The 27,377-nt window shown below is 41.9% G+C and overlaps 1 protein-coding gene and 1 non-coding gene across 2 annotated transcripts in view; one reads left to right on the plus strand and one right to left on the minus strand.

Moving 5' to 3' along the window:
• The window catches only part of Chd6 (chromodomain helicase DNA binding protein 6), a 117,938-nt gene that overhangs the window by 66,111 nt on the left and 24,450 nt on the right, over positions 1-27,377 (plus strand). The window contains exons 17-26 of the mRNA XM_028786754.1: positions 6,139-6,303; positions 8,059-8,238; positions 10,145-10,255; positions 13,520-13,722; positions 14,320-14,519; positions 14,982-15,141; positions 15,482-15,571; positions 16,486-16,589; positions 18,590-18,719; positions 20,421-20,481. Of these exons, the coding sequence (XP_028642587.1) occupies positions 6,139-6,303; positions 8,059-8,238; positions 10,145-10,255; positions 13,520-13,722; positions 14,320-14,519; positions 14,982-15,141; positions 15,482-15,571; positions 16,486-16,589; positions 18,590-18,719; positions 20,421-20,481 (1,404 nt within the window). The remainder of the gene's footprint in view (positions 1-6,138; positions 6,304-8,058; positions 8,239-10,144; positions 10,256-13,519; positions 13,723-14,319; positions 14,520-14,981; positions 15,142-15,481; positions 15,572-16,485; positions 16,590-18,589; positions 18,720-20,420; positions 20,482-27,377) is intronic.
• On the minus strand, positions 732-863 carry LOC114638335. The gene has a single exon (XR_003713869.1). It is a non-coding gene; the product is annotated as a small nucleolar RNA SNORA17 (small nucleolar RNA).

Genomic DNA, 27,377 nt, shown 5'->3' on the forward strand with positions numbered 1-27,377 from the left:
TGCATTCATGCCCCCAGGGCCAGCTCTCCCATGATGTTCTCCAGGTTAGGAGTGGGGCCAGTTCTGCATAGCCCTCAGACATCCACTTGATCCCTGATGGTAGCCCAGACCAGGGACATCTGCCTGGCCTTTGGTGGTAACAGACCCTGCTACTGCAGAGCCACCAACCCAAATGTTCTCCTCCATCCCTGGCAGCACAGGCCTGGACCCTGCTATGGTCCTACATAGCATCACCACCAGCTCCTCACGTCAGGCTGTTCCTCACTACCCTCGAGTCTCCAGTTCCACCTCTCTTCACTGTGCCCACATCCTTCTGTTTCTCTTTCTCTTCCATCTCTCCACCACTGACTTGCTCCTCTTAGTGGTACCCAGAATCTCTGCATGTGTGGAGTGGTCTCAGGAGTGCTTTGCCCCAATTATGCATTATGGTACTGGGGAGGAGTCATCTTGGGTATGGTCTGGCCTCCAGGGCTTATGCAGTGCTAGACTGGTGGTCATCTCAGGCTAGCTCCTTGTCTGGGCCTCATGACAAATGTTTGGTGGTCTTTTCAGGCTCACTCCTCGCCTGGCCCACCTGAGTGGTCCCTTGGAAGAGTCCCTGTCTCAGTTCACTCCAGTGGGGCAGGGGAAGGTCCCATGCAGGGTTCTTCTAGTCTCCAGCTTATTCTCTGTCCTGGGAGCTGGTCCAGGCCTGCCTAGCACCAAACTTATCAGGCTCACATTTTTCAGGGAATCTTAGGCTACTGATTATTCAGATGTTCAAAAGTCAGAACACTGAGTATAGACATGGCCTTTCTTATCTCTGACACCTGCTGACACACGTGTGACACAGCAGCTACACCTGCAACACCTGTAGGGGCGGGAGACCCTTTACTTTCTAAACACTTGGGTCTCTTCTCTATTCCATAAGTACAAAGTCCTACTCTTGTATAACCATAGTGTAGTTCTTAGAATCAGGAAATCTTCCTTAGAGCATTATTCATTAATCCTCTTGTGGCAGGATTTTCCCTGTCCAATTACATTAAAATATTAGTACAGCAGGAGGCCTGTGATTGGACAGGGAAAGGGGAGGTGGAGCTAAGAGTTGGAGGGAGAGAGCATCTCAGAAGATTGGGGGGGGGCAGTTAGGAATCAAGATGGAGGACAGACAGAAAGAATATCCTGATCCCTTGTGATCTTAAATAGCCACAGGTGATTATGAACATCATGTAGGGATAGAATAATGGGGATAACTTGTTTATCCAGTTGGGCAGCTTGTATCTTTATCAGTTGACCCTGAAATTACTGTGAGGGCATCTTGTGAATTGAGATTTGTTAATATATAAATCTGACTAGTTAATTATAAACATCAAGAGTTTTGATTTTACCAGATTATTGGGTATTGTGATATCTAACCACTAGGTGGGCAGTCATTGCGTGGGGCTGGCATGGAGGCAACAGAGTCGGCAGGCGGAGGAGAGATTTTGGAGCCCTGAGTCAAGAGTCTCCACAAGATGAGAGCAAGCTGGCCATGTAACCAATGCATAGCCGGCCAGCCCACGGGGCAGAGAGTAGCAGGCTCAGGCTTAGGAGCTTGGCGAATTTCTTTTTTATTATTTCCTGCAACACCCTCTAGTCTATATTGAAGTAGTACCATTTCTTTTCTTTTCTGCTCGTTTGTAGCTCTCAAGATCAAATCTAGGATTGACATTACATTTGTCTTTTTAGCCTCCTTTAATCTGGGTCATCTCCTCAGCTTTTCTTTTTCTTTGAAGTTTTTGCTGAGTGGTAGCTGACTGACCTGTAGGCTGCTTCTAAAGCAGACTATCTGCTTGCTCAGGAGTGAGTTCAGATTTCATCCGTACTGAACTGATATATCTTTCTCAGAAATCAGAATCACAGAAACATGGTCTTCATTTGTCTGATTAGGTGCACTTTGATCATGTTGTTTCCCTACTCCTTTGAAATTTTAAGTAGTTTTAGAGAAATATACTGAGACTGTGCTTGTTTTCTTGCCAAAGTTTCATTTGTGGTTTTAGTTTCTTTTAGTTATCTTTACTTGAACCAGGTGTCACTTGCTGCTTGCAAAGTGCTATTCTTCTGACAGCGTGGCTTGACACATGTTTGTTAGTTGACATACTACTCCAGAGGTTTTTCCTTTTTCTCTGATTTATGTCAGTATGCACTCATGGCTCTTGAGTTCAGTGAATTGTAATTTGTTAGTGTTTTTGTTTCGATGTTCAGATAATGTTACAATTGCTGTGTGTATGTGTTTGTGTATGAGTGTGTGTGTGTGTGTGTGTGCGCGATATATTATTCTTGCATATTAAGTATGTATTTCACTGATGACTACATTACCAACCCTTTTCAATTCTTATTTTGAATCAGGATCTTACTAAGTTACCTAGGTTGGCCTTGAACTTACAGTAGCTAGAATTACAGCTATGTGTGGCTGTGCCCGATTTTTTTGGGGAGGGGGGAAGAAAATAACTTCAGCTCTACATATTAGCCACTTCTCTAATATGCTTTGTCTGTGTGGAATTGTATTTGGAAGCCAAGATCTAAGAGTTGGTAGGTATGTTGACTGCTACCAGGATGGCACTGCTTCTAAGCTTTCAAAATGTAAATAGCTAGAGTATACAGTTAGAGAAACTATACACACACACACACACACATATACATATATATGCATATATATTATTCATTCATCTGTATAGGTCTAGAAAAACATATGTAAATACGAGCAGATGCATTCAGATCTTTCCTAGCTATGCCTACATATTTGGAGGTACATATACACACTGATCACCACTAATAACTTGATTCCTTCTATTCTTTCTAATACTATAGAGTTTATTCTAATCTTCATCTCTTTCCTATTCATAACTTTCTTCTCCAAGAAGTGACAGGAGTAACTGTCATCCCAGAATATTTACTTACTTGCTCAGTCATTTCAGGATTGCCAGCAGCTGTACTGCATACAAGAAGCCTACTTCCAAGCATATCCCCAAATGTAGTCTGTGCACACCTAACAAGGTACGCAGCGCTGAGGGATTAGAGGGCACAGAAAGACGAGGATCTCAGGTGGTAAAGTGCTTACTGTGCAAGCATGAGGACCTGAGTCAGTCACCCAGAATCCACATTAATAGGCCAGGCTTTTTATAACATCAGTACCTGCAGGAGGATCCCTGCACCTTGATGGCCAGCCAGCCAGTCTAGCCAGATTGGCTGTCTTGTGTTCATTGAGAACATGTATCAAGACCTGCAGTAAAATGAGACACTCTGACCTCTGCATGCATTTGCTTTTGTGCACGCACGAACATGCATACACACACACACACTCACTCAAACACCACTGTGCAAAAAATTCTCATTAAAAAGTACTTGCTGGGCATGGTAGCGCATACCTTTGATCCCAGCACTCAGGAGGCAAAGGCAGGTGGATCTCTGTGAGTTCAGGTCCAGCCTGGTTTACAGAGTGAGTTCTAGGTCAGCCAGGGCTCTGTTAAAAGAGAAATCCTGTCTGGAAAAACAAAAATCAAAACAAAAGACGTACATTGTTTTTAGTAGTTAGTGCTTTCTGTGGATTGCTATAGTATTATTTTTGTGAGACTGTCATTGACAGACAGCCATGCATATTAGTCAGGTTCCTCTAAAGGAACAGAATTAATAGAGTGGTGTTAAAAAGTGGTGACAGGAGAAAGACTGAGATCTGGTGGTTGAGTGCCATCCCACTGAGCCCTGAAGTCGAGAAGGGTTCCTGGACAGCTTCTGGTTTTCAGAAGTTGAATTTGATACTGACATGGTTACAGGGGACATGAACTTGCCAGCAGGAGTAAGCAAAAGCTCTTTTCTTCCATGTCCTTTTATGTGGGCTGCTACCTGAAGGTGTATCCCAGATCTTGGGTGGTCTTCTATCTCAAATGATCCTGTTAAGAAAACATTTTTGCAGGGCTGGAGAGATGGCTCAGTGGTTAAGAGCACTGACTGCTCTTCCAGAGGTCCTGAGTTCAATCCCCAGCAACCACATAGTGGTTCACAACCATCTATAATGGGATCTGATGCCCTCTTCTGGTGTGTCTGGAGACAGCTACAGCGTACTCATCATATATGTAAAATAAATAAATAAAAGTCTTTAAAAGAGAAAAAAATCTTACAAACATGCCTAGTATTATTTAGGTGATTCTGGATGTAATTAGGTTGACAGCCAAGATAAGCCATTAGATGAAGTTGGTCTCTGCTTGGTAGGCTTCTGTTTTCATGCCATTTGAGCACTGAGAAAGGATTCTGGTGTCATTTTTAGCCATAGAGATAGGGGAAGGATCTGATTCTAACCAGGTTGATTGTCTGATAGGCAGACTTAAGACTTAGATTCACCTCCCCAACCCCAGTCATTCAGACTCATGTTCAGTGGAAAAGTAGCTTCCTTTAAACAGCCTGGCATTTAAGCCATGGTTTTACTGCTTTGTTACTCTATTCCGGATGGTGGGATTGCAATAAGACTATGAAACAGAAGCAGGGATCTTAGGCTGTTGTTTTCTTCTACCACTGTCTTCACTCACCTGAGAGCCAAGACACAGTCTCACTGTTCACGTTCACTTCAATCAGAGCAAGAAAGCACTCAAGTCTGCAAGGGGACCTGTAAGCTTCACATAGATGGCGTGGCCAGTCCTCATAGTCAGTGTCAGGGACACCCTTCTGCCTGCTTTCTGGGAGGTGAACATTTCTTATTAAAGAAAAAAACAAAAAACAAGATTCCTTTTTAAATAAGTGAGTCTAGCTTTATATAAGACATACAAAAAGAACCATGGAATATGTTATAAATAAGGTAATTATTGAAGACTGTTGATCTTTGATACAATGTACAGGCACAAACACACAGCTATTTGTGTTTTTTTTTTACATATATGTGTACACACATGCACCCCTAACCATTGAATCATACTGACACCTCTATTCTAACATCACAGAGTCATTCTGTAGAGTCTCTCTCCATAGTTTTCTGGACCATGTTGAAAGAGCTCAGGGATCAGTCTGAGGAAGTCTCCCATAGGCCAAATTTGAACAGCAATAACAATAAGAACTAAGTGCAATAAAACATAACAACTGTATTATATGGCTTCATTGTGTTCCTTAAAGAACTAATACTAAAAACCTTATTAGGTTTTTATTAGGAATCAAATGTTTAATTTTTCTTTAATAATTTCTTTAATAATATACCCTAATAATGGTATGTTAGGGCAACCAAAATATTAATGAAGACAATCATAACCCATAATAAAGAAGCATATATACACTGGTCTTCTATTTCATAACAGACAGGCAGACAAATGTGCTTGTTGATGAAATTTGAAAGCCCATCTATGATATACCTGTCCAAAAGTCAGATCTTAATTTAATAAAGTTGCAAGCTATAACTCCAGATTAGAGGAAATAAAGGGGGCAAAAGCACCCACTTGGGGACATAGCACAAATACAGTAAGCAAGGTGGGAAAACAGAGGAGCAGCACATTGCATTAACAGCTGAGTGGGAAGGTTGGTTGATAGTGAGAGTTATTTTGTTTGTAGAGGCACGTAGCTTAGAGGCAGAACACTTGTCTTGAATGTGTAAGACTTTGTTCAATCTCCAGTGCTGCAGGCGGAAAAGAACAGGAGTGATTTTAAGTACAGGAGTGGTGATGTGGTATGTTTTACTTTTAGAAGTCCATATTAAAATATATAAGAATTAGAAGCATTCTGCTTAGGATTTGCTGCATCGTCATTCTGGAGTGTGGTAGGAAGGGAGCAAGATTGTCCACAAGGGTCACTATGCTTTTCTCTGGTTTTGTGTTTGAAATTTAAAAATAGAAGAGAAGCAGTGTGCCCGCCTCTGACGCATTCATAGAGGTAGAACAGCATCCTGAGGTGAGCCTCACCACCCAAGATGCCTGCACAAAGACCATGAGTCAGGGGGAGAGGACAGCTGTGTTCTTCTCATAGCTTTGCCTCTCCACCCAGTAGTCTGTGAACCTGTTGGTAAAGAAAGGAGTAACTCCCAACATGACAAGACACCAGCTGTGAAAGTTGACCACTCACCCCACAGGGGCTTCTGTCATTGTATCCATGTGAAATGTGAGTGTATTTATATGGTGACAAAATGTGTGTGACCCTTCTTCCCAGGCTCAGGCCCGGTGTCATCGTATAGGCCAGAGCAAAGCCGTGAAGGTATATCGCCTAATCACTCGAAACTCGTATGAACGGGAAATGTTTGACAAGGCTAGCTTGAAGCTGGGCCTGGACAAGGCTATTCTTCAGGACATCAACAGAAAGGGCAGCACCAATGGAGTGAGTACATTGCACCTGCCCGGAGCACTGAGGAGCATGTGCCTTTGATCCCAGCACCAGGCAGATGGTTCTCTGAATCAGACCAGTTTGGGAGAGTTAGTGAGGCTGTCTCAAAAGTAAACCAAGAAGGAGCACTTGTCAGAGTTTTCCTTCTGAAAGCTGTTTTCTGGGTTCCCTTTCACCATTTTGACTCAGTCATCCATAGCATAGTTAGGTAATTCCCCATACAGAATATTATCTGGAAACAGTCCCCGCATTTTCTAAATGGATAAAGGCAGTCTGGGAGATGGGTGTGCTAGGGCTGCTCAGTATGCAAGAAAAGTTTAACCACACCCATCAGAACTGGTAGGGTTTTTGTGTTTGTTTTTATATATATATATTTATGCATATGCCAAAGGCCTAACATTCTTATAATGGATTTGTTACCTTACCTAATCTCACACACCAGACTTTGAGCTGCTTTTTTCTTATTAAGATTTACTTGTTTCTATTTTATGTGTATGAGTGCTTGCCTGCATGTATGCATGTGTACTATGTGTGTGTCTTGGTGACTTCAGATTCTAGGAAAGGGTATTCCATCCCCTGGAACTAGAATTACAAATAGTTATTAGCTGTCATGTGGGTGCTAGGAGCCATGCCTCTGTAAGAGCAGCAAGTGCTCTTAACCACAGAACAATCTCTCCAGCTTGACTTTGACCTTCTTGATGATGTGATGGAGTCAGTGTTGTCTGTGTCCTGTGACCCTAGCAGTGTACAGTATTTCAAAGATCTTCATTGTGTGATGATCAGTGAATAATAAATAAATAAATAAATGTTAGCTTGAAGTATGACAGTTAACTCTTTGTCTAGCTGGGCATAGTAACACATGTTTATAATCCCAGCACATGGAAAGTGGAGGCAGCATCAGGAGATCAAAGCAAGCCTCTGCTACACAGTGAATTTTCAGGGCCCACCTGGGTACATTAAGACCCAGTCTCAAAACAATGACAACATATGTTTTTGGTCTGGATTGGAGAGGGTTAAGAATTATTGCTAAAATTCTTAAATTGTTTTCAAGTACAGAACAGCATATTGAAGTCCTTCACCGTTGGACTTAGAGCACCAGAAATAGAGCTGAGACCTTAGTGCAGATGTTCTATACCCTTAGCTGTGCATGTGTTACTAACCATCATACTCCAAATTGCCCATCCTGGGAGCTAGGGAATTCCCTCTTGTGATTGGAATAAAGAGAACCAGACTGTTAATTAGAACCAGGGAAGGATGTTTTGAACTCTATTTCCTGTTTTCAACAAGTGGTTGAAAGATCACACTTGGCACAGGTTCCTTTTTTTTTTTTTTAGTTAAGGGGTGACATCATTTCCAATATAAATATACTTATTTAATAATGAATAAATCATTTTTTCTCAGCTCGTGTGGTACACATCTGGAAGCTTTAAAGATATAAACTCAAACTAAAATATTAAAATAAGATGTCAAGTATATCCTCTCCAATGGTGCATAGTTTTAATAGCTTATGACATTTGATGATAACCAGTGTCCTGAAGAATGTTAGGCCTTTGGCTCATGTGTTAGGCTTTGTTTCAAGGCTCCCTATAGAAAATGCCTACCTGGCTGCCCTGCAAAGTAGCCAGGGCTCCTTCATCTGGCTTGTCTTCCTGATGTGTGCAATTAGTAGGGCAGCTATATCCTGAATCATGAGGGCCACATTTGAGGCTGTTTTTTCCTGTGCATTTTCCACTTTGGTGACCTGCTCAGGTACAGCAGCTCTCAAAAATGGAAGTGGAGGACTTGCTCCGGAAAGGTGCTTATGGAGCTTTAATGGACGAGGAAGACGAAGGCTCCAAGTTCTGTGAAGAAGATATAGACCAGATTCTGCAGAGAAGAACCCACACCATCACCATCCAGTCAGAAGGGAAGGGGTCCACTTTTGCTAAGGTAGGTGATTCCCCCCACCCCCAATCCCTGTGGTCATTTGAGAAGGTAAGAGAACACTGTTTCTTCTTTTAGCTCATTAATGCAGCTTCTGTTCCTGCAAGTACAATCTCTTGATGATATAGACACTTAGAGACACAGACTGTAGTAAAGAGAAGCTAGTGGCCACATGCAGTTAGACAGTAGTCTGTACTTTTTTCTCTCCACTCTTTCAAGAACTGCTCCAGAACCCTTGAGTGGACATCTTCATGCTTTTGTAAAGTTTTCTTTTAACACTGTCAGAGTGAACCTCGACTGCACATTCCATTCCTCAAATTCAAGCAGGTATTTTTCATTTCACAGGAATGGGTTTTTCAAAAGATTCCCAGCCACTTGACTGAGGCTCACCTTCCTCTGTTGTTCAAGTCGCTGGGTTTAGACCTCTGCAGATTTATCCACGGGTTGCCCTGGCTGCTGGCTCTGCTAAATTCCCATGGGAGCTTTTGAGACCTGTTATGATCAGTCTTCTATCTTATGTCAAGATTTGTTCAGGAGAGCATTTTATTTTGTACATGGTAGAGGAAATATAGATAAACAGCATCTCATTCAACACCTCATATCAACCCAGTTCCATTTTTTTAATGTGTGTGATATGCATGCATGTTCAAAATATGCATGTGCACACGCATGACATTAGATGTCTACTTTGATTAGTCTCTACTGTGTTTATATTGAGGTAGTATCTCTCCCTAAACTTGGAACTCAATGATTCGAGATAATTAATCCTACTATCCTGCCCTGTGTCTGCCTCCTAAGTGGTGGGACAGGTGGCTGCCACTCCTGCCAAACCTGATCATGCAGGAGCCGACTCCAGTCTCCACCCGTGCAGAGCACCCACTTTACCCACTGGATCTCTCCCCAGCCCAGCGCCTCCTTTGGGTTTTTTGTTGCTGTTTTTGTTGACTTGGGGTTTGGGATATGGTCTTTGTGTAGCTCTCACTGGTTTAGAACTCACAGAGATTTACCTGCCACTCTGCCTCCCAGGTACTGGGATTAAAGTTGTATACTACTAGGCCTTCCCTCCACCCCAATGCCATTTTTAAAACACTTACTTACTTACTTACTTACTATGAAACTGAAAGTTTTAAAAAAAATCTTCTAAATTAAACCCTTTAGGACCTGGTAGCTGGAAATTTAATTCAGTTAGTAGAGTACCTGCCTGGCATGCACTAAGCCCTGCATTCAGTTTCTGGCACCACATAAAACTGAGTTTAGTATATCTCTAATCCAGTGCTAGAGGTGGAGGAGAAGGAAGCAGGAGGATACGGAAGTTCCAGGTCATCATCCTTAGCTATATAAAGAGCCAAAAGCCAGCATGAGATACATGGGACTCTGTCTTAATGAGAGGGGAAGGGAGAGAAGATAACCTTTTATACACCATTTTAGTCAAGCATCACAGTGCATGACTCATCCCTACTACTTGAGAGGCTAAGGATCACAGATTCTCACTAGCCTAGACTATGTAGTAAGTCCAGCTCCCAGTATGCTGATAAAGCAAGAGTATTGCACACTTAAGGCCAGCTTAAGTGTACTTAGTTATACTTTGTATCATTAAAAAGCAAATAAATACTATTTTTAAACCACACTAGACATCAGGTAATGCATTGCTATTGTCTAAAGGAATGTCTTTTTACTTTGAAGTTTTTAAGTTTCAAGGAAATGAACCTATAAATTGAGACTTTTTATTTCCTTAGTCTTTAAAAGGAAGAAAAATGAATTGTTTTAAGATTTAAGGTTTTTGAAGTACTGTTATGGTTTTTAGTTTTGACATGGATGGCTTTTATGTTTCTAGTGCATTTGAAATTAGGTTTGATACTTGTGTTTTTGTATTCTGTTAAACTGAACTTGTTAACTTTTGTCTCTTTCACAGGCTAGTTTTGTGGCTTCAGGAAACAGAACAGATATTTCCTTGGATGATCCTAATTTTTGGCAGAAATGGGCTAAAATAGCTGAATTAGACACTGAAGCAAATAATGAAAAGGTACAGCCTTTATACAACCCTCTTAAGCTTACCCAGACAAGTGGGAAAGGCGATATTGATGCCCCAACATCAGAGTCATGGGCACATCATGAATATGATTGGCACTACTGCCTGGCTAACTATGAGATACCTATGAAATGTTAGTTTTCCTTCCTCTCTCCCTGACACCATCGCCTCACTTCAGGATGAATGCAAAGTCTTCATTCCTGTTTTCTCAAGTGTAGGTTAAACTTTGTGACCCACAGACCTGGAAGACAGTTTCTTCTTATAATCTAGCTAAGTCAGTAAACAAAACCCACATAATTGTTAGCCTAACTATTGCTGGTTCCTTAAGCTGGCTTCTTTTCTCCAAATAGAAATGTTGATTCTCCTCCTTAAAGAGGATTGTGGGCTTCTATAGTTGCCTGCTTGAAGTGCCATTAAGGAGCCACTCTGTGGGCAGGACAGTTGGGTGGGTGGGTAGAGATCTCCTTCCCTATAGGCAGCAAAAAGCAACCAGAGCACTCCACAGTAGGACAATGGGTCACTGAGGCACAGTGACACTAGAAATTAACTGCCTGGACTGCTTTGATGAGTGACAGGTGTTGGAGTTTCATCTAGCCTTGGGAACAAGTGTATAAAGAAAGAATAAGGAGAAGAATATACTGGGGCTAGAGAAGAAGCAATTGGCATGTCCAGTGAAGCCACTGACAAAAGGTTCCTGAGGCAGGAATTTTGCCTTTTAGCAAAAAGTTAATAGATATATCTAAAGGAAGCAGATAATAGATGTCATAGGGTGTATTTTCTTCAGAAAGTTGCTAAGCAGATGAAATCCTCTCACCTGTCCTGTCTCCAGAGCTCAGACTGTTCTCTGTTTGCTGAGCAGAACAGCTGGGCTTCCCACTCCAGTCTTTTCTGGAAAGAGAAGACTGCCACTTTGGGCACTTGGGGGCTTTACTTGCTGGAATGATGGCAGAAACAACAGATGGTGGTGACAGTGCTGGGGACTAAGAAATAACAGCTTGAGCAAGTTCCTGAGAGTTCCCTCTGCTTGTCCTGTCTGTGGTCATAGATACAGCAGGTGTACTGTTGCAAGTAGCTTTTGCTACCCCACCTAAGCTCTGGGAATGGACTGGACTACCAGCCCCCACCCAGATTCCCTTGAATCCACAGACACACACATTTGTTCAGTTTTATCTTGCCTTAATGGCTCAATTGCTGGGCATCATTAAACTCCTGTGACTGGCATACCCACCCTAATACTCTTAACTCAGCACCCTGAATCTGTCCTCAACTTTAGTTGTTCAGTTACCTTTAATCCCAGCACAACATCCCCAACTACCCACCTGTAGGAGCAGCCTATGGCCACTTCGTATCTCACATAGCTGAGATCTCAAATAGCTGAGATCTCACATAGCTGTTTACCTTTCTTCCTCAGAAGCATGGCGAGCGCTCTCTCTTTCCCTCCCTCGCATCTGTGTACTTGCCTGCAAGAACCTGGAAGTCCCTTCTATTCCCCCAGCAATAGCCCATGGCTTCTTTACTCATAGATCAAGAACCAATTGGGGAACACCTCACCGTCCAATTTAAAACAAAAAACTCTTCTCCCAGACATAAATTGAACAAAACTATAACAATCATGTAAATTACAAAGTATGATATACAAATGACATCTAGTTCATCATAGTTGTCAGTTAGATAAAGTATTCTACCATCATTCCTAACTTAAAGAATTATGATTCTATCCCTGGATTGTTTAGATTTTAGCCTGTAATGCCATCTGAAAACCCTGTCTTCTACTCTCTAACCTCTCAGTGTTAAACAAGTTGAGTTTGATTATGAGACTATAACTAGTCTTCAACCCTGTCAGAAATCCGAGAAGGACTTAAAAACATTACCAGGGTATAAATAGGAAGCAACAAACACAGCTTCTCAGACTTAAACAATTGTAGAGGCAACTGACGACTGTATTAGCAGAGCTGTCAGTCAACTATTCCACATAATGTGTCCTTTTCCTGGAAAGTATTTTGTCTGTAGATGAAGTAGACAGTTTCTGCCCAGTGACTATCTTCCCACAACTGGAGCACCTACATCCATGCTCCATTTCTTCTTTGAACCAAGAAGGGGATGCTGTCAGGAGCAGACATGTCTCATTGTCAAATGATGAAACAACAGTAAATGTCACATTCTGTGGATTTCTGATGTTTTTAAAGACTATCTATATACATAAGGTAATCTGAACCCGGGCTGGTGAGATGGCTCAGTGGTTAAGAGCACTGACTGCTCTTCCAGAGGTCATGAGTTCAAATCCCAGCAACCACATGGTGGCTCACAACCATCTGTAATGATATCTGATGCCCTCTTGTGGGGTGTCTGAAGACAGCTACAGTGTACTTACATATAATAAATAAATAAAAAAATTTAAAAAAAAAAAAAAAAAAAGGTAATCTGAACTCTTCGCTTTCTAATTGAAATATATTGAAAACATCTTCTTATAATTAATTAAATCAGAACATAGCCATGAGTTTGCTATCTGGCCCTTAACGTGTTGCTTAATCATCTAAAAACAGTTTTTAATATCAGTTATTAGGACCGGGTCTAAGCTTTGTATTCTTACATGAGTTGCTTAGGCACAATGCCTATCTGAGAGTAACAAGTTTAATCTCAAATTTTGTATCAGTATAAGAAATTCACACACCAATGAAAATCTTAAATCTGTATCAAAATTTTGTACCAATATAAAGAATTATAACTTAAACTTTGCATCAATTATAAAGATTTTTACCAATTAAGATTATGGCTACACAATCCATTCAACTTATTTTCTCCCTGTTTAAAATTATGACCATTCCCAAATTATCCCTTACAATGACAACTAATCTATAATTTGTAAAATATCCATTACCAAACACCCCAACTCAGGGAATTGGGCTGACAACTCTCCATAGCTTCTTCTGAATAGGGGCGACAAACAATTCTTTAAAGGGGTGGGGAAGGGTAAGAAAATGAGAAAATTTGGTTAGTCTTAAGAAAGCTAGCTTTAACATCTGTTATCAAGTCTTTGCATATTTGGAAGGTTCAAAGCTTTTCTCAAGTTCTGACTGGATCCATCTGAAAGATTGGATGAGGCATGGTGACCTGGAATCCGTGATTTTCCCTGCCAGAGGTTGACATGGGCTGGTTCTTTCTCAGATGTGCCCTGAGGAATGGCAGCAGTCTGCTTGCACACTATGGTAGGGAATAAAGGCAAGAGGGCCTCCTCCTCACAGTCTTCTCCATTTCCAGGAAAGCTTAGTGATTGACCGGCCACGTGTGAGGAAGCAGACCAAACACTACAACTCGTTTGAGGAGGACGAGCTTATGGAGTTCTCAGAGTTAGACAGTGACTCAGATGAAAGGCCCACAAGGTCCAGGCGCCTCAGTGACAAAGCCAGACGCTACCTCCGCGCTGAGTGCTTCCGAGTAGAGAAGAACCTGCTCATCTTTGGGTAGGTATTGGCTCTGCTCAGTGGGAAGGGGGTGCTGTTATCCCCACTGTCTTTTTAAGTCCTTAAGATTTGTGCTGTGAACATCTAGCTCCCTCCGAATACCCGCTAATGACATCTGCTGGAGCAAAAGAAAGCTGTGCTTTGTACCAAATTCCCCTCATGACTTGATATTGTAGTATGAACATACTGTGATCTGCTTAAACACATGTCACAGCCAATCTCTGATACCAGTTTGCTGCCTGGTACTGATTTTCTCTCCCACCCAGGAATATATTATAAGGAATCAGAGCAACGAATGTTACAGTTAAAGCATGGTTATGCAGTGGTCACTCCAGCTGCACTTTCTCAATTCCAAGCTTATTCTCTTTTCCCAGTATTACTTAGCAGTCTAGCAGCCATCTGAACCAGTGTATATCACCGTAGTGACAAGTGGGGCAGTGTAGTCATAAGTCCTTCTAGGCCTTTCAAGACAAAGCTTTGGGCGTCACTGATACTCCTCCTGTAAGAGGATGAGGACTATCTTGTCTCTTTGATTCCTGCGGTGTGAAGGATATGTCAGTGGCTCTTCCTCCAACACCTTCTGTACTCTCACTCCAGCTGGGGCCGGTGGAAGGACATCCTGACTCACGGGCGATTCAAGTGGCCCCTGAATGAGAAGGATATGGAGATGATTTGCCGGGCCCTGCTGGTGTACTGTGTCAAGCATTACAAAGGGGATGAAAAAATTAAGAGTTTTATTTGGGAACTAATCACACCTTCCAAAGACGGGCAAATTCAGACCCTCCAGAACCACTCAGGTAAGAGGGGAAGAAGCTCTGCTGAGGTCTTCTGTTGGGTCTTGGGTGCCTGTGTTGTCTTGACATTTCCCACATGTGCTCTTGCTGTTTCCTTAGTCCATCAGGAATCCCTGACTCACTCCTCAAGCTCTGTGGCTCACCTTTTTTATTTCACTATTCTACTCTTGTCACTTCTGGCATGCCTTTTCTTGTGTTGTAATTCTCTGTGCTTAGCCAAAGCTTCTTCAAGTCTCCTTCTTCCTACTGGACCATAAGACCCAAAAGGGACGGGCTGGGTTATTCCTCCCTTGAGTCTCCCAGGGCATTCATTAAATCCTCTTGACCACCTTGGTGATTTTGTGGACTTGAGTCAGAGTCTGTCCACCAGAGCCCACCATGGTGTTTCTGTACCCAGCCCAGATTTAATGCCCATGTTGAAGCCCTTTTGGCTCATCCATATGCCTCACTATCTCTCCATTTCAGGCTTGTCTGCCCCAGTCCCCAGAGGGAGGAAAGGAAAAAAGACAAAAAACCAGCTCTTGCTCCCAGAACTGAAGAATGCAGACTGGCTGGCCACCTGCAATCCTGAGGTGGTCTTACATGATGATGGATACAAGAAGCACCTCAAACAGCACTGTAATAAGTGAGTGGCCCTCCTATTTCCCAAAGTTACCCCCGCTCAAACAGTCTAGGTTTCAAAGATACCCACAATGATATCCTTTCACACTCCAATACAAAGTCTGGAAAAAAGAAAGGATTTGGGTGTGAACTGTATCTGCGTTCTCTTTACACCCCCTGCCTCCTGTAGCAGTCTCCACTCCTACAGTACATTCTGTACCCAGAGGCTTCTTATAACCCAACTTCCAAAACCAGTCAGGACATTCTCCCTCTGCTTCTGCTTATTAATTTCCCTATCTTAATTTGGTGATGTGTTCTCAGTCTTAGGTTCCAGGGTGTTGTAATAATATGTTCTTCTTTCATAGGGTGCTTTTGAGAGTCCGAATGCTGTACTACCTAAAAGCTGAAATATTGGGAGAAGCAGCTGATAAAGCATTTGAGGGAACTCCTGCCAGGTAAAACATTAACCATGTAGTTCTCAGAGTTAAATAATTTATGTAAATTGCCTGCTGATAGATTGGCCAGATCCATCCTATTGTTTCAAAAGACCCAGATTTTCACCCTGTCCAAGGAAGCTACCCAGATAGTAAACAGGTAAATAGAGAAGAAAGATCTCTATTTTCTTTTCGATCAGTCACGGGTCCTGTTTAGGCTTAATGTATAAATGGTATTCATCCTAAAAAGGTCGTTTCTCCTGTGACACTGTGCAGTAAATCAGTAGGTTTCTGAAAAGCTGGGGCCAGGGAATACTAACTTCATACAGGGAGTTGGGCCTAACAAGGAACAGTCAGGCTTCTATCAGTCACAAGAATCCTGTGGGCAGTTGGAGGTACCATCCATGTGCTACTCAAAACATGGACAGTATGTTGATACTTTGGGCCAAGGAAGAGTGCTATCCATGAGTAGTTTTGACCTAACGAACCACTTAGTTTCTGAAAGGCCTTCTTTATACCTGCGACTTCACCAGTGTAAACTCTGGGGCAAGATAATTTAGATAATATTATTTTAAGGATTCACTCATGTTTCAGTCATTGGGGGAAACTTTTGCCCTTCCATGACCAGTATATCAAAGATTTTTGCTCTGGCTGTTAACTAAAGATACATATCAAAACTACTTAAATACACAAAACTACTTTACACAGTCACCTGAGAGTAGATTCTCCTAGAGTCTCAAGTGGAGTCCCGGAATCAAGTACCTGTGTTTATACAGCTTTGTGAGCAATAAGAGATACTGAGCTGCAACCTTCTGGACTGTCTCTATTGTTACTTAAGCATTTAGCCGGGAATGTGGTTTCATACCAGGGTTCAGTAGCTTTTGTGTTCTGTCTGGATGGAAAGAACACTTGAGAGCACACTCTACTTTCCACAGAGAACTGGATGTGCTTCTACCTGACATTGACTATGTGGAGATCCCAGTGGATTGGTGGGACGCTGAAGCTGACAAGTCCCTTCTCATTGGTGTGTTCAAGCACGGTATGTTTTAAGAAATTGACCCTTTCAGATCAGCTACCCAGAAAGCTTATTCTTTTTTTTTAATATCTGTAGGAATTAATTATTTATGTATGTATCTTGTAAGAAATGTAGAATTTAGCATAATACATGATATAAGATATAGATCCAATCTTGTTTTCTTTTTTTATTAATCATTTTTATTCATTTACATTTCAAATGTTAACCCGCTTCCTGGTTACCCCTCCACAAACCCTCCATCCCATCGCCCCTCAAGCAATGTAGACTAGGCTATACATACTCCTGCAAATGCTCAACAGTCCCATTGTCTGATTGTGATAATTCTGAAAAACCAGATCATACAGCTGTCATTTGGAAGTCTTGACCAGATGAATGTGTGACTCATAAGAGTTCTATAATATATTACTAATAAACTTCAAAAGAGCAGCTATGATCACAAAGAATGAGCTTGATATTTTATCCTCCTCTATTGCCTTTTTGTACTTAAGGTGGAACTGCATCCATCTCGCTCACTGGGATGAGTTGTCAGGTATGCACACTTGTGTGCATGTGACAGCCAGAGGCAGATGTTGGATACTTTCTCTGTCACTCTACATCTGTTCTCTTGAGACAGTTTCTGTCACTAGAGCAGGAGCTCATCATTTTACATCTAGGCTAGATGACCCCAGACCCCAACACTAAGATTATAGGCACATACAGCCATGCTTTGTTGTGTTGTGTGATGTCAGAGACCTGAGTTCGTGTCTTCCTGCTCTCACAGCAGGCACTCTGTCCAGCCGCAGTCATTCCTTTTCTGTTGCCCCAGTAGAATACCCTGGCACACACAGCCTTGGCAAAGGGTTACAGTTTCTGGGGAGTACAGCCCATTGTGGTAGGTAGGTTGTGACGTCAGGAGTGCAAGGTAAGGCTGGAAGGTTGGTATGACAATAGATTTGGTCTTTAACTTGGACAAGCCTTGTCTTACAAGATTACATTACATTCTATACTGCCTTCAGGAGACCCTGCACCTTCTCACACCCACATAAAAGGAACATTTTGTTAGATTCAGTAAAATACCAGATATCCTCCTGCTTTAAAGTACAATTTTGGGGGACTATGAAGGTGGCTGTTCTGGAAAGTGCCTGATGTGCAAGCCCAAGGACCTAAATTTGTATCCCCAGCACCCACATAAAAGCTAGGCATGGTGGCATGCACCTGAAGCTTTGACACAGGGAACTGAGGAAAGTACAGAGAGAGAGATGACCTGAGCTCATTGGTGAGCTACTACTCTAGGCAGTCAGTGAGCTCTGGTTTCACTGAGACCCTGTCACAAAAATTAAGGAGAGCAACAGAGGAAGACATTAATACCAATTTCTGGCTTCTATGTGCAAACACATGAAGCATTGTTTCATTGTCTTTAAATTTCATATTCTGGATCAGAGTATTCCTTTTGTTCACTTTAAACGTGATGAGGAGCAGATCCACAGCCCTGGCAAGTGTGTATTGGGATTTTGTGGTCCTGGGTTTATAACACCGGCCCAAGTCTAGTAACCTAGCAAACCATCAACCATGGTCCAGTTCACAGTTCAGCACTTGTATCTATCACTTTGTTCAGCTTCTTTTTCTGACTCATGAGATAGAGTTGGGGTGTATGGAAATGCACCCATTTGAGATATAACAGGGTGTCAGAGTTGTGGAATAGGAGGAAGAGGGTTGTAAAGGTAGCTCATGCTTCCCTTTGCCGTACAGAACAGCAAACCAGTAAGAACTGTCTGGCCCTTGCATCTGTTTACAAACATGATGTTTACATGGATTGGGTAAGAAACTGCTCCAAAGTCTCTAGTAGCTCCAGAATCTTCCTATTAGGATACCTCACAGGATCACATTAATCCTAAATAAGCCTTATTTCAAGTTCGTTTTGTGTTGGTTTTTACTGAATAAGGGAGACAAAGTGAATGTCTCAGACCAGGGGCAGATCTGCTGAGTTCTGACCTGACTTCTGATACTTGTCATTGCCTGCTCAGGTTATGAAAGGTACAATGCCATGCGGGCTGACCCAGCGCTCTGCTTCCTGGAGAAAGTCGGCATGCCTGATGAAAAGTCCCTTTCTGCAGAGCAAGGTGTTACAGATGGAACCTCCGACATTCCTGAAAGGTGAGAAGCCACATAGGCCCACTCTGATGTCACATGCCTTGCCACCAGCTTGTGTCCTAGTTCACATATATCCAGGACTCTGTATCTTTATGTATTCATACTTTTCTGTTGCTGTGATGAAATACCATGACCAAGAGCATTATAGAAGAAAGAGTTTATTTTGTCTTACTATTCCAAAGGGTAGCCTATAATAGAGGGGGAAAGCAAGGCTCTGCCTCTTAAAGGTTCCATAAGCTCCCAAACTGGGGACCAAGTATCCAGAGATGTGAGCCTCTGGGGACATTTCTCACTCAAACCACCAGTTTCCCTCAATGTCTGACATCTCTCTTAAGACTGTACTGTGCCCATGTCCTTCAAATTGCTTCTTTGGGTTCATCCTGCTATGCCATAGACTTGTTCTTTGGACAAAATCCCAATTCCTATCCTTCATGGATTGCCCAGGCTGATTATCCTGCCTAGCTTGTTAACCACAATCAGCTCATTCTGGTCAGAGGGCTCTCTATATCTCTTCCCCCTGGCAAAAAAACTACACAGGCACAGCAAGTTCAGCCTTCCTGATCATAAAGTTCCTCAGCTGATTTCCGGTTTTACTCCAGGATCATATAACCCAGGAGTAAGGCAGACTCAGGAGCCTCTGTTAAAAGTTGTAACAATTCAGCATAGTGAAAGGTAGTATGCAAAACATATAGAAGCATTCTCTTTGGCTGACTTTTATCTATTGTTGGCATACTCTCCAAATGTGTGAGTTCTCAGGAAAACTAAAGTAAGAGCCAAAACCTATAGATCTCCAAGATGTAAAAGTTTTTAGTAGAATTTATCTCTTAGATGTGTACTGACAGCTTTGGCTAGATCTCTCCTTTGCTAAGGACAGGTGCTTATTTGCCCAGAGCTGTAGTTAGAGCTAGCCATGGGAGTATGGCATTACCAATAACCCCTGGTAAACACTTTAGCTGTCATGATGTTCTCTACTCCAAAATAAAAGTATATTTTGGGAGATGTTGACAAAGGCCTAGTGTGGCTGGTCATCCTAGTGTTAGTTAAATTAACTGATTCAGGAAAAACACTCCCTGGCTTAGGTGCCTGCGTGTAGCTCAAAGCTTTTATGTGTGGTGACTCCAGTGATGCACCTAAGGTAGGAGCAGAGCAGCTGACCATTCTTTCCGCTTCTTTCCAGCTTAAGCGTTGAAGACCCATATAAGGCAGGCATCAGCAGTAGTTAATCTCCCAAGAGTCACAAAGCAGCTAACCAAGTCCCAAATGTGATATCTGAGGGGATGGTTCACCTTCCTTCTCAGCAGTAGAGAGCGTTGTCTTCCAGGAGAGGACCTTGTGGGAATAGTCACTGTGCACAGTTGTCGGCCTGGACTCAAGTTGTGAGTGCAGATAGCTCTTGATGGGCCATAGTTACTTTTTCAATGATAGTGTTGTTGAGCAGTCAGCCTCGGAGTGTGCCTTAGTAGATCACAAGGCTGCAGCCTCATGCATGTGAGGTTTCAGTCCTTACCCACCACATAACAGTCTTGGGTGGTAGTTTCTTTCATTCTTAGTCTCTAAGATTCTCTGAAAAGAAAAGGAAAAAAATCATAAGATTTTGAGTGCCTGTGAGAGATATCTACTAACCTTCCCTTTAGATTTGGAAGGCCTTATAAGCACCCTGGTAGTAACATAACTCCTAAGTGGTATATGATTACTTTTATTTAGAGGCAACATAGATAAAGAAGACAGTGCTGAGGACAAGTTAGATGGTCTCCAGAAGCAAACGGTGAGTCAGATTTGCTGCACTGGTACTGCATGCTCCTTCATGCTGAGAGAGGGCTGCATCATTTGGGAGTCGGATTGCATTGCTGCACTTACTTGTATCACCCTGTAGTACAGAAATTCCAAGCATACAAACTTGACTGCATTTGTATTCTAAAAAAACTATCCAGATAGCTGCAGTTTAAGATGTTGGTGTACAGGTGCGCATCTACAGTTATACAGATGTCTGTACAGAGTACACAGAGAAACCCTGTGTACCCTGTACCAAGTATCCTCCAGAGTAAGATCAGGTAAAATCATTTAATATTCAGGATGGTGACACTGACAGAGTCAAGGTCAGAACATTTCAGTGACTACACAAGTCTTGTCTCTATCTCATAACCATTTGTTTTCCCCGTCCATCACATCATTGATCTTTTCTCCATTTTCATAACTTTGTCATTTTAAGAATAGAATTATGCATAAGCCAGGCATGGTGGTGAACACCTTTAACCCCAGCCCTGGGGGGGTGGGGGGGCAGAGTCAGGCGGATCTCTGTGAGTTCGAGGCCAGCCTGGTCTACAATACAAAACAAACAACAAAAAAAAAGTGCACCATGGGCACTCAGTTAAGGCCAGAGAGATGGCCGTCTGTTCTGAACCTGAGTCCTGAGTTCGATTCCCAGCAACCACATGATGGCTCATGACCATCTATGCTGGGATCTGATGCCCTCTTTTGGCATGTAGGTGTACATGTAGAAAGAATGGAATTATGCAGTATGAACATTTGACAGTTCTTTTCATTTAGCATAATTTTAAAGTCTATCCAGGTGGTTGTCTGTTCCAACCATAGTTGGTTCCTTTTTTATTTTTGCTTTACGTTAGGCGCAGGGGTGGTTGCTGATGATTACTCTATAGCATGGATATGGCGTTGTTTATATAATGTATGTTTAAGAAACTACCACTTTGTTTTGAAGTAGCTGTGCTGTCCATTTTTGCTACACGATGGTAGTAAATAAATGGTGTACTTCCTATGCATCCTGCATTTATGTTGTCACTTTTTTCTAGGGGTCCACCTCTGCTTGTGTGTGGCCTGTGATGGCCGGCCGTGCTATTCTATGCTCCACACAGTACAAGTTCTTGCACATCCTTCACTCTTGCTCTGCTTTCATTGTGCTGATCTAGAGGTTGTGACAGATTCCAGGTGCTAGTCCTTGGTTTTTGTTGTTGTTTGTTTTTTGATTTTGTTTTCGAAACAGGATTTCTCTGTGCAGCCCTGAAACAGCCTGTAGACAGGCTGGTGTTGAAGTCAGAGATCCTCTGCCTCTGTCTCCTGAGTGCTGGGATTAAAGGTGTGCACAACCATTGCCAGGCTAGATATTTGTCTTTTTATCAGATATGTGGTTTGCAGATATTTTCTCTCATCTTGTAGTTTTGTCTTTTTATCCATTCCATGTTGTCTTTAATGTGGCAAGAGTTTTTAATTTAAAGAAATGAGTTTCTCACTTTTGATTTTATGGGTTGTGTTTATAGTACCAGGTCTAAGAGCTCTCGTTACCTGACAACCTAGAGTCTCTTCCACCCTCCCTTTCCCCACATTTTATAGTTTTATGATCCATTTTAGGTTAGTTCTAATTTAAATAATGAAAATTAGATCAAGGTTATTTAACCTGTTTGCATCCTGTTGATCCATAATTACTCTTAACCTTATCAAATTACTTTTGCACCTTTGAAAAAGCTCAGTTGGCCCATTTGTGAGGCTCCATGGACTGGGCTCTCTGTTCTCTCCTGTCAGCAGTACATAGTCTGAATTGTTGTAGCCATGTCTTAAGTCTTAAAATTGAACCAACTGATCCCTTCCCACTCTATTTTTTTTTTCAAAATTATTTGACCTTTATTTATTTTGTGCTTTTCTGTGTAACTGTGTAAACTTGTCATGTAAAATTTATGTAAGATTATCTAGAGAGGTAGCATGGCTCAGCAAATAAGGGTACTAGCTACTGCACCTAAGTTCATTCCCTGAAACCAGATAATAGAGAGAACTGACTCCTGCAAGTTGTCCTCTGACTTCCACATGTACACTCAGTAAATAAATAAGTATTTAATTAATTTTAAAAAGTTTCCGTATTTCCAGAGACTTGCTGAAATTTTAGTAGGAGTTACATTAAAACTTTTTATCAAAAAGGAGAATTATAGTATGCTGCCACCTGTCATTTTTTTTATTTCACTTTCTTTTAAGTTTTAGGTTTCTTTCATCAGCATATAAGCTCTGCACATTTCTTAGATTCATTTCAATGTTTCTTGTTGGGAGTGATTGTAAGTGCTGTTGTGATCTCACTTCCGATATTCCTTACCACATGCAGAAATCCAGTACTTGTTATATGCCTCAACCCTTCAGCTGTTTTGGGCTTGCTTACCCATTCTAGGCCATTTGTCATGGATTTTTTTTTTTTTGTCATCATCTGTAAATACAAAGTTAAAATTCTTCCTCTCTGATCTAAATTTTAAAACTTGTTTTCTTTCCTTGGATTATGGTAATGGCTGAAACTTTAACACTTTATTGAGTAATATAGGTGGAATAAATATCCTTGTTGTAGCTATTAGGAGTAAGACACTTACATTAGAATGATATTAATTAGGGGTTCAAGAGATGGCTCCTCATTTAAGAGCACTTGATCTCATAGAAGATGGGGCGGGGTTCAAGTCCCAGCATCCACATGATGGCTCATAACTATCCATAACTCCAGTTCCAGGAGACCAGGCACTCGTGTGGTTCATAATAGATACATGCAGGCAAAACATTCAGAAACATAAAATAAGTAAATATTTTTTAATTCTCATTATAAAAATAATACTAATTATAGATTTTTTTGTAGATCTCTTTATCAAAAACAAAGGGCATTTCCACAGTTCTAGTTTCTGAGTACTTATCATAGATGTTCAATTTTGTCATATGCTATTTTTCCTGTTAGATAAAAGTGGTTTTCAGAGTGTTTGTTTGTTTGTTTGTTATTTCTTATTTGACCTTTCAATAAGGTGAGCTACCATAATTAGTTGACAAATATTGAACTGAACATATAGCACTAATATAAGTTCTGCTTAATCATGAAATAAATATATATATATATATATAATTCTTTTATATATTACTGAATTTTATTTGATAGTATTTTTTCTCTTTTTCCATTTTATTTGCAAGTGTATGTTACACTTACATATATGCAGCACACACACATGCAGTGCACCACACATGCATTTTTCCTGTGTAGAAGGGCATGTGTGGATATAGAGCACGGGTTAATGTCCAGAATCATTCTCATCTTCTCTTTTATCGTATTCGGTGAGACAGGGTCTCTTCACTCAAGGTCAGACCTCACTGATATGGCTAGTCTCTCTAAGCAGTTTGTTCTAGGGTATCCCCTCTTCTGAGGCTGGGATAATAGACAGAGCCATATACAAACTGGAGTCTTCACACTTGTGCACACTGACCCATCTCCCCAGGTTCTTAATGATGCTTTATGTAAAACTTTTCATATGTGCACCTGTGAAACATGTTCTACATGCCCATTGTGGAGGATAGTTTTCTAGTCAGGTCATATAAGCTTGTGAAATGAGTTTTTCTTCCTCCTCTCTCCTGTTTTCTGATTGTCTTAAATGCTTATCACATATGTATGCATACCCCAGGAGCAGAAGGCCTTGCCTGAGCCCCTGTGCCACTTGAGCAGACTCTGTCTTTGAGTCATAGACCAGATGTTTCTGGCGAATGCCATGGATTCTGATATCAGAAGTTCACACAGCACTGTCCTCTGGTGCTTCTACTTAGAGCCAGAGTCTTCACTCCCCTGATCACACGATTATAGTCAGCTCTGTTCTGTTCGTTATTATTTACATACGTTCTCTCAGTTTGTTGTTCCCTGATTCGCTTCAATTCACTGTCTCTCAAGCCTTTGTAACACAGGAAAATTAAGTCCTTGAAAAGTTTATGTCTTGTGTGGGAAAGTGGTGTTATTACTACTGCTCAAAGAGCTGAGCATGTACTCCCAGGTAGGGTCACTCATTAGAGCATGATTAGCCTACCAGAAACTGTCTACACACGTGCGCGTGCACGCACACACACACCATGCTACTCTCCACCCCCACCCCTCTTTCTGTGTTACAGTGTTGACTGGCTTGATCATATTCAGGCAACCACAGCAGCTTTGACTTCATGAGACCAGCAGATCTGTTGTGTCTAAACCCTAATTCATTTATATTTCTTATCATAAATCATCTCCAGCTCCTTGCTACTCTGGTACCTTCTGTAGCACACACTAGTCTTTCTCTCCAAATATGACATTCAGAGTTTCAAGGTTGAGAGGAACTAACTATGAGAGTGATAAGGTCCTCCTGTCCTCTCTCTCTTCTAACATCTGTGATACTTTTGATCAGTAAACAGTTGCCAGTTACAAGGTTCAAGGTTCAGAAGTTGGGTTTTTTTATGAACCACACACAGTTTTAAGAGTATTTGTGTTTGGAATGGTCTCAAACCTAGAATTGTCCAACAGTCTTTATCACACCTTTGTGTATGTTGGGAAGGTAACACCTCTGTTAACAAAAATAACAATAAGTACTGAAACAGCTTTTGTTAGCACAGTACCTTGTGGCAGGTGCTGTCTTTGCTGTGCTGCAGTTCTGGCTGCCAATGTCTAGGCTGTGTCTTGGGTGCTTTCTAAAATAGGAAGGCTGTAATAGGATGAAACTGTAGCCAATGGGAGATCAGGAAGAAGGAGGTGAAATAAAAAAACAAACTTGTAAAGAAATTTTATGCTTTAATGGTCAAATCCTACTATAAGGAACCTTTAGTTAGGAACTGAACAAGAACTCATTACTTGTGGGTTAAGGGGTTGAAGATACTCTAAATTCAGTATTATTTGTATGTGAATTTTATTCATCCTTGGAAACAGGCATCATTCTTTCCCCTTTGTACAGAACTAGGGCACATAGTCTCAGTTAGCTGCATAAGTCCCAACCAAGCTAAAGGACACGAGCAGTGTCCCTCATCTGTTCACGTTCTCCTAGATCCTGCAGGCTCCATAAAAACACACCTGAGCTTTGTGACATTTGTTTTTATATCTACCTTGAACACCAAGTTTATGCAAAAATAGGATGCTTAATTTTCTTGCAAAATGAAAACATCAGCAGGGTCTTTTTGACTCTAACTTCAGACCTTTTGTTCCCTGTGTAGAGACCCTTGTGTTCCGCAGACTCCTTCACTTTTTTCAGTGTCCAGCTCAAGAATCACCTCTTAGACCTGTCCCAGCAGCCCCTGATTGATGCTCTCTCTATGTTGCTTATGGTACTGCGTGCATAGCCACTGCTTGTCTTTTCCTCTCACCCACCAGACAGAATCCCTGAGACTAACATTTCTGATTTTTCCACTATTATAGTCCTGGAGCCTGGCACTTACAGAATACTCATTATTTGGCTGACTACTGTGTTGACGCTGGGGTTTGGTAAGGGCATAGGAGAAATCCCCTGAGTCTACATATCCCACCAAGTCTGCACTGCTGCTGCCACCCTAACCAAGACAAAATCTGGGAGGCAGCAAGGCCTGGAGGGGCAGCCATGAGCAGAGGAGATTAGGCTTTCTAGTTTTGAGTAAGGAAGTGTATGTACCTCACTTGTCACTGGGGAAGTGTCATGTATATAGCTGTGCCACTTTCAGCTGCTGGCAGTACTTGGGAGGGAGCACAGCCTGTGCTCATTCACTAGCATAGCTGCATAGCATTTACAAGCTCCTTAGTCGTCACTTCTGAATCTGAATCTCATCTTCGCCATTGAGGACTATTTTAACAACGTCCCCACTCCACACTTTCTCCAGCTGTCTAAACTCAGTTGTTAACAATAATTTTTAAATCTTTATGCAGTACTGACTCCAGCCTGTGCAGCAGTTTCCCTAGACTCAGTAGCCCTCAGGGATGCTGTTACTGCTGTTAATGATTCTCTGGAGTCTACATAAAAGCATATGCTCCAGGTAAAGGAGAAATGCTAAGTGACTGTTCATAGCCCCTCTCCCGGCTACCAGCTGTTAATGCATTTGCTTTGTGCCAGCATGGAGGTTACTCGTTACACTCCACAACCAATAAGCTGAATATTACTTTCTCCATTTTTAAGAAGAAGCAAAGCCCCTTAGAGAGAAAGAAGCATCTTGCCCAAAGCCAAAGAATAGAGGCTTTGTTCTCAGGATGGAGAGATTGTGTTCTGTCTGTTCCTTGTCAGCAGCACTCTGGGTCCCTTGCCTGAAATCAACTCACATTTCTAAGATGAACGTCTTCCCCAGGAAGCAGAAACTGGTGTTCCATGTTAGGCTGTGAGCTCAGCTGTGAGGCCTTCTGTGTGCCCACAACTATTGGCTTCCTATGCATCAAACTCATATTCATCTGGTTACTTGGCCATGTTCTGTCATTCTGTTGAGGAGAAACGCTTTACAGGAGATGGGATACAGAAACAGCACTTACTACTACCAAGAACTTTCCTGTGGGAGTGTTTGCTCAAGGATTACTCGCATTGACTAACTGCAGCAGCACAAACTGCTGAATAGACTGGAGGACAAACTGTGCTGACCTCACCCCACACCAGGAGCCTGTAGCTGTGGGCAGGCCCTTGTCAGCTGCCATTATGGCTTGAGAGGGAACTTGTCACTCTGCTTTATAGGCTGGTGCCCTCTACTACCCATGCTTTATAATGTAGAATATTTTTCCCCTGCCGGTATCTATACTTAAAAATGGCATCATTCTAAGTACCTCACAAATGTTCTGGCCACATCTAAAGGCTCTTTTTGGTTGGAAGACAGACATACAAGATGTCGTAGGGGTTTTTGTTTTGCTCACCTGCCTAAAGAGTAGGATGGGTTGGCACTTTTTGATGCCATTTCAAAATGGCA

Source organism: Grammomys surdaster, unplaced genomic scaffold (assembly GCF_004785775.1).
Source record: "Grammomys surdaster isolate TR1022 unplaced genomic scaffold, NIH_TR_1.0 125574, whole genome shotgun sequence".
Classification (NCBI taxonomy): Eukaryota; Metazoa; Chordata; class Mammalia; order Rodentia; family Muridae; genus Grammomys; species Grammomys surdaster.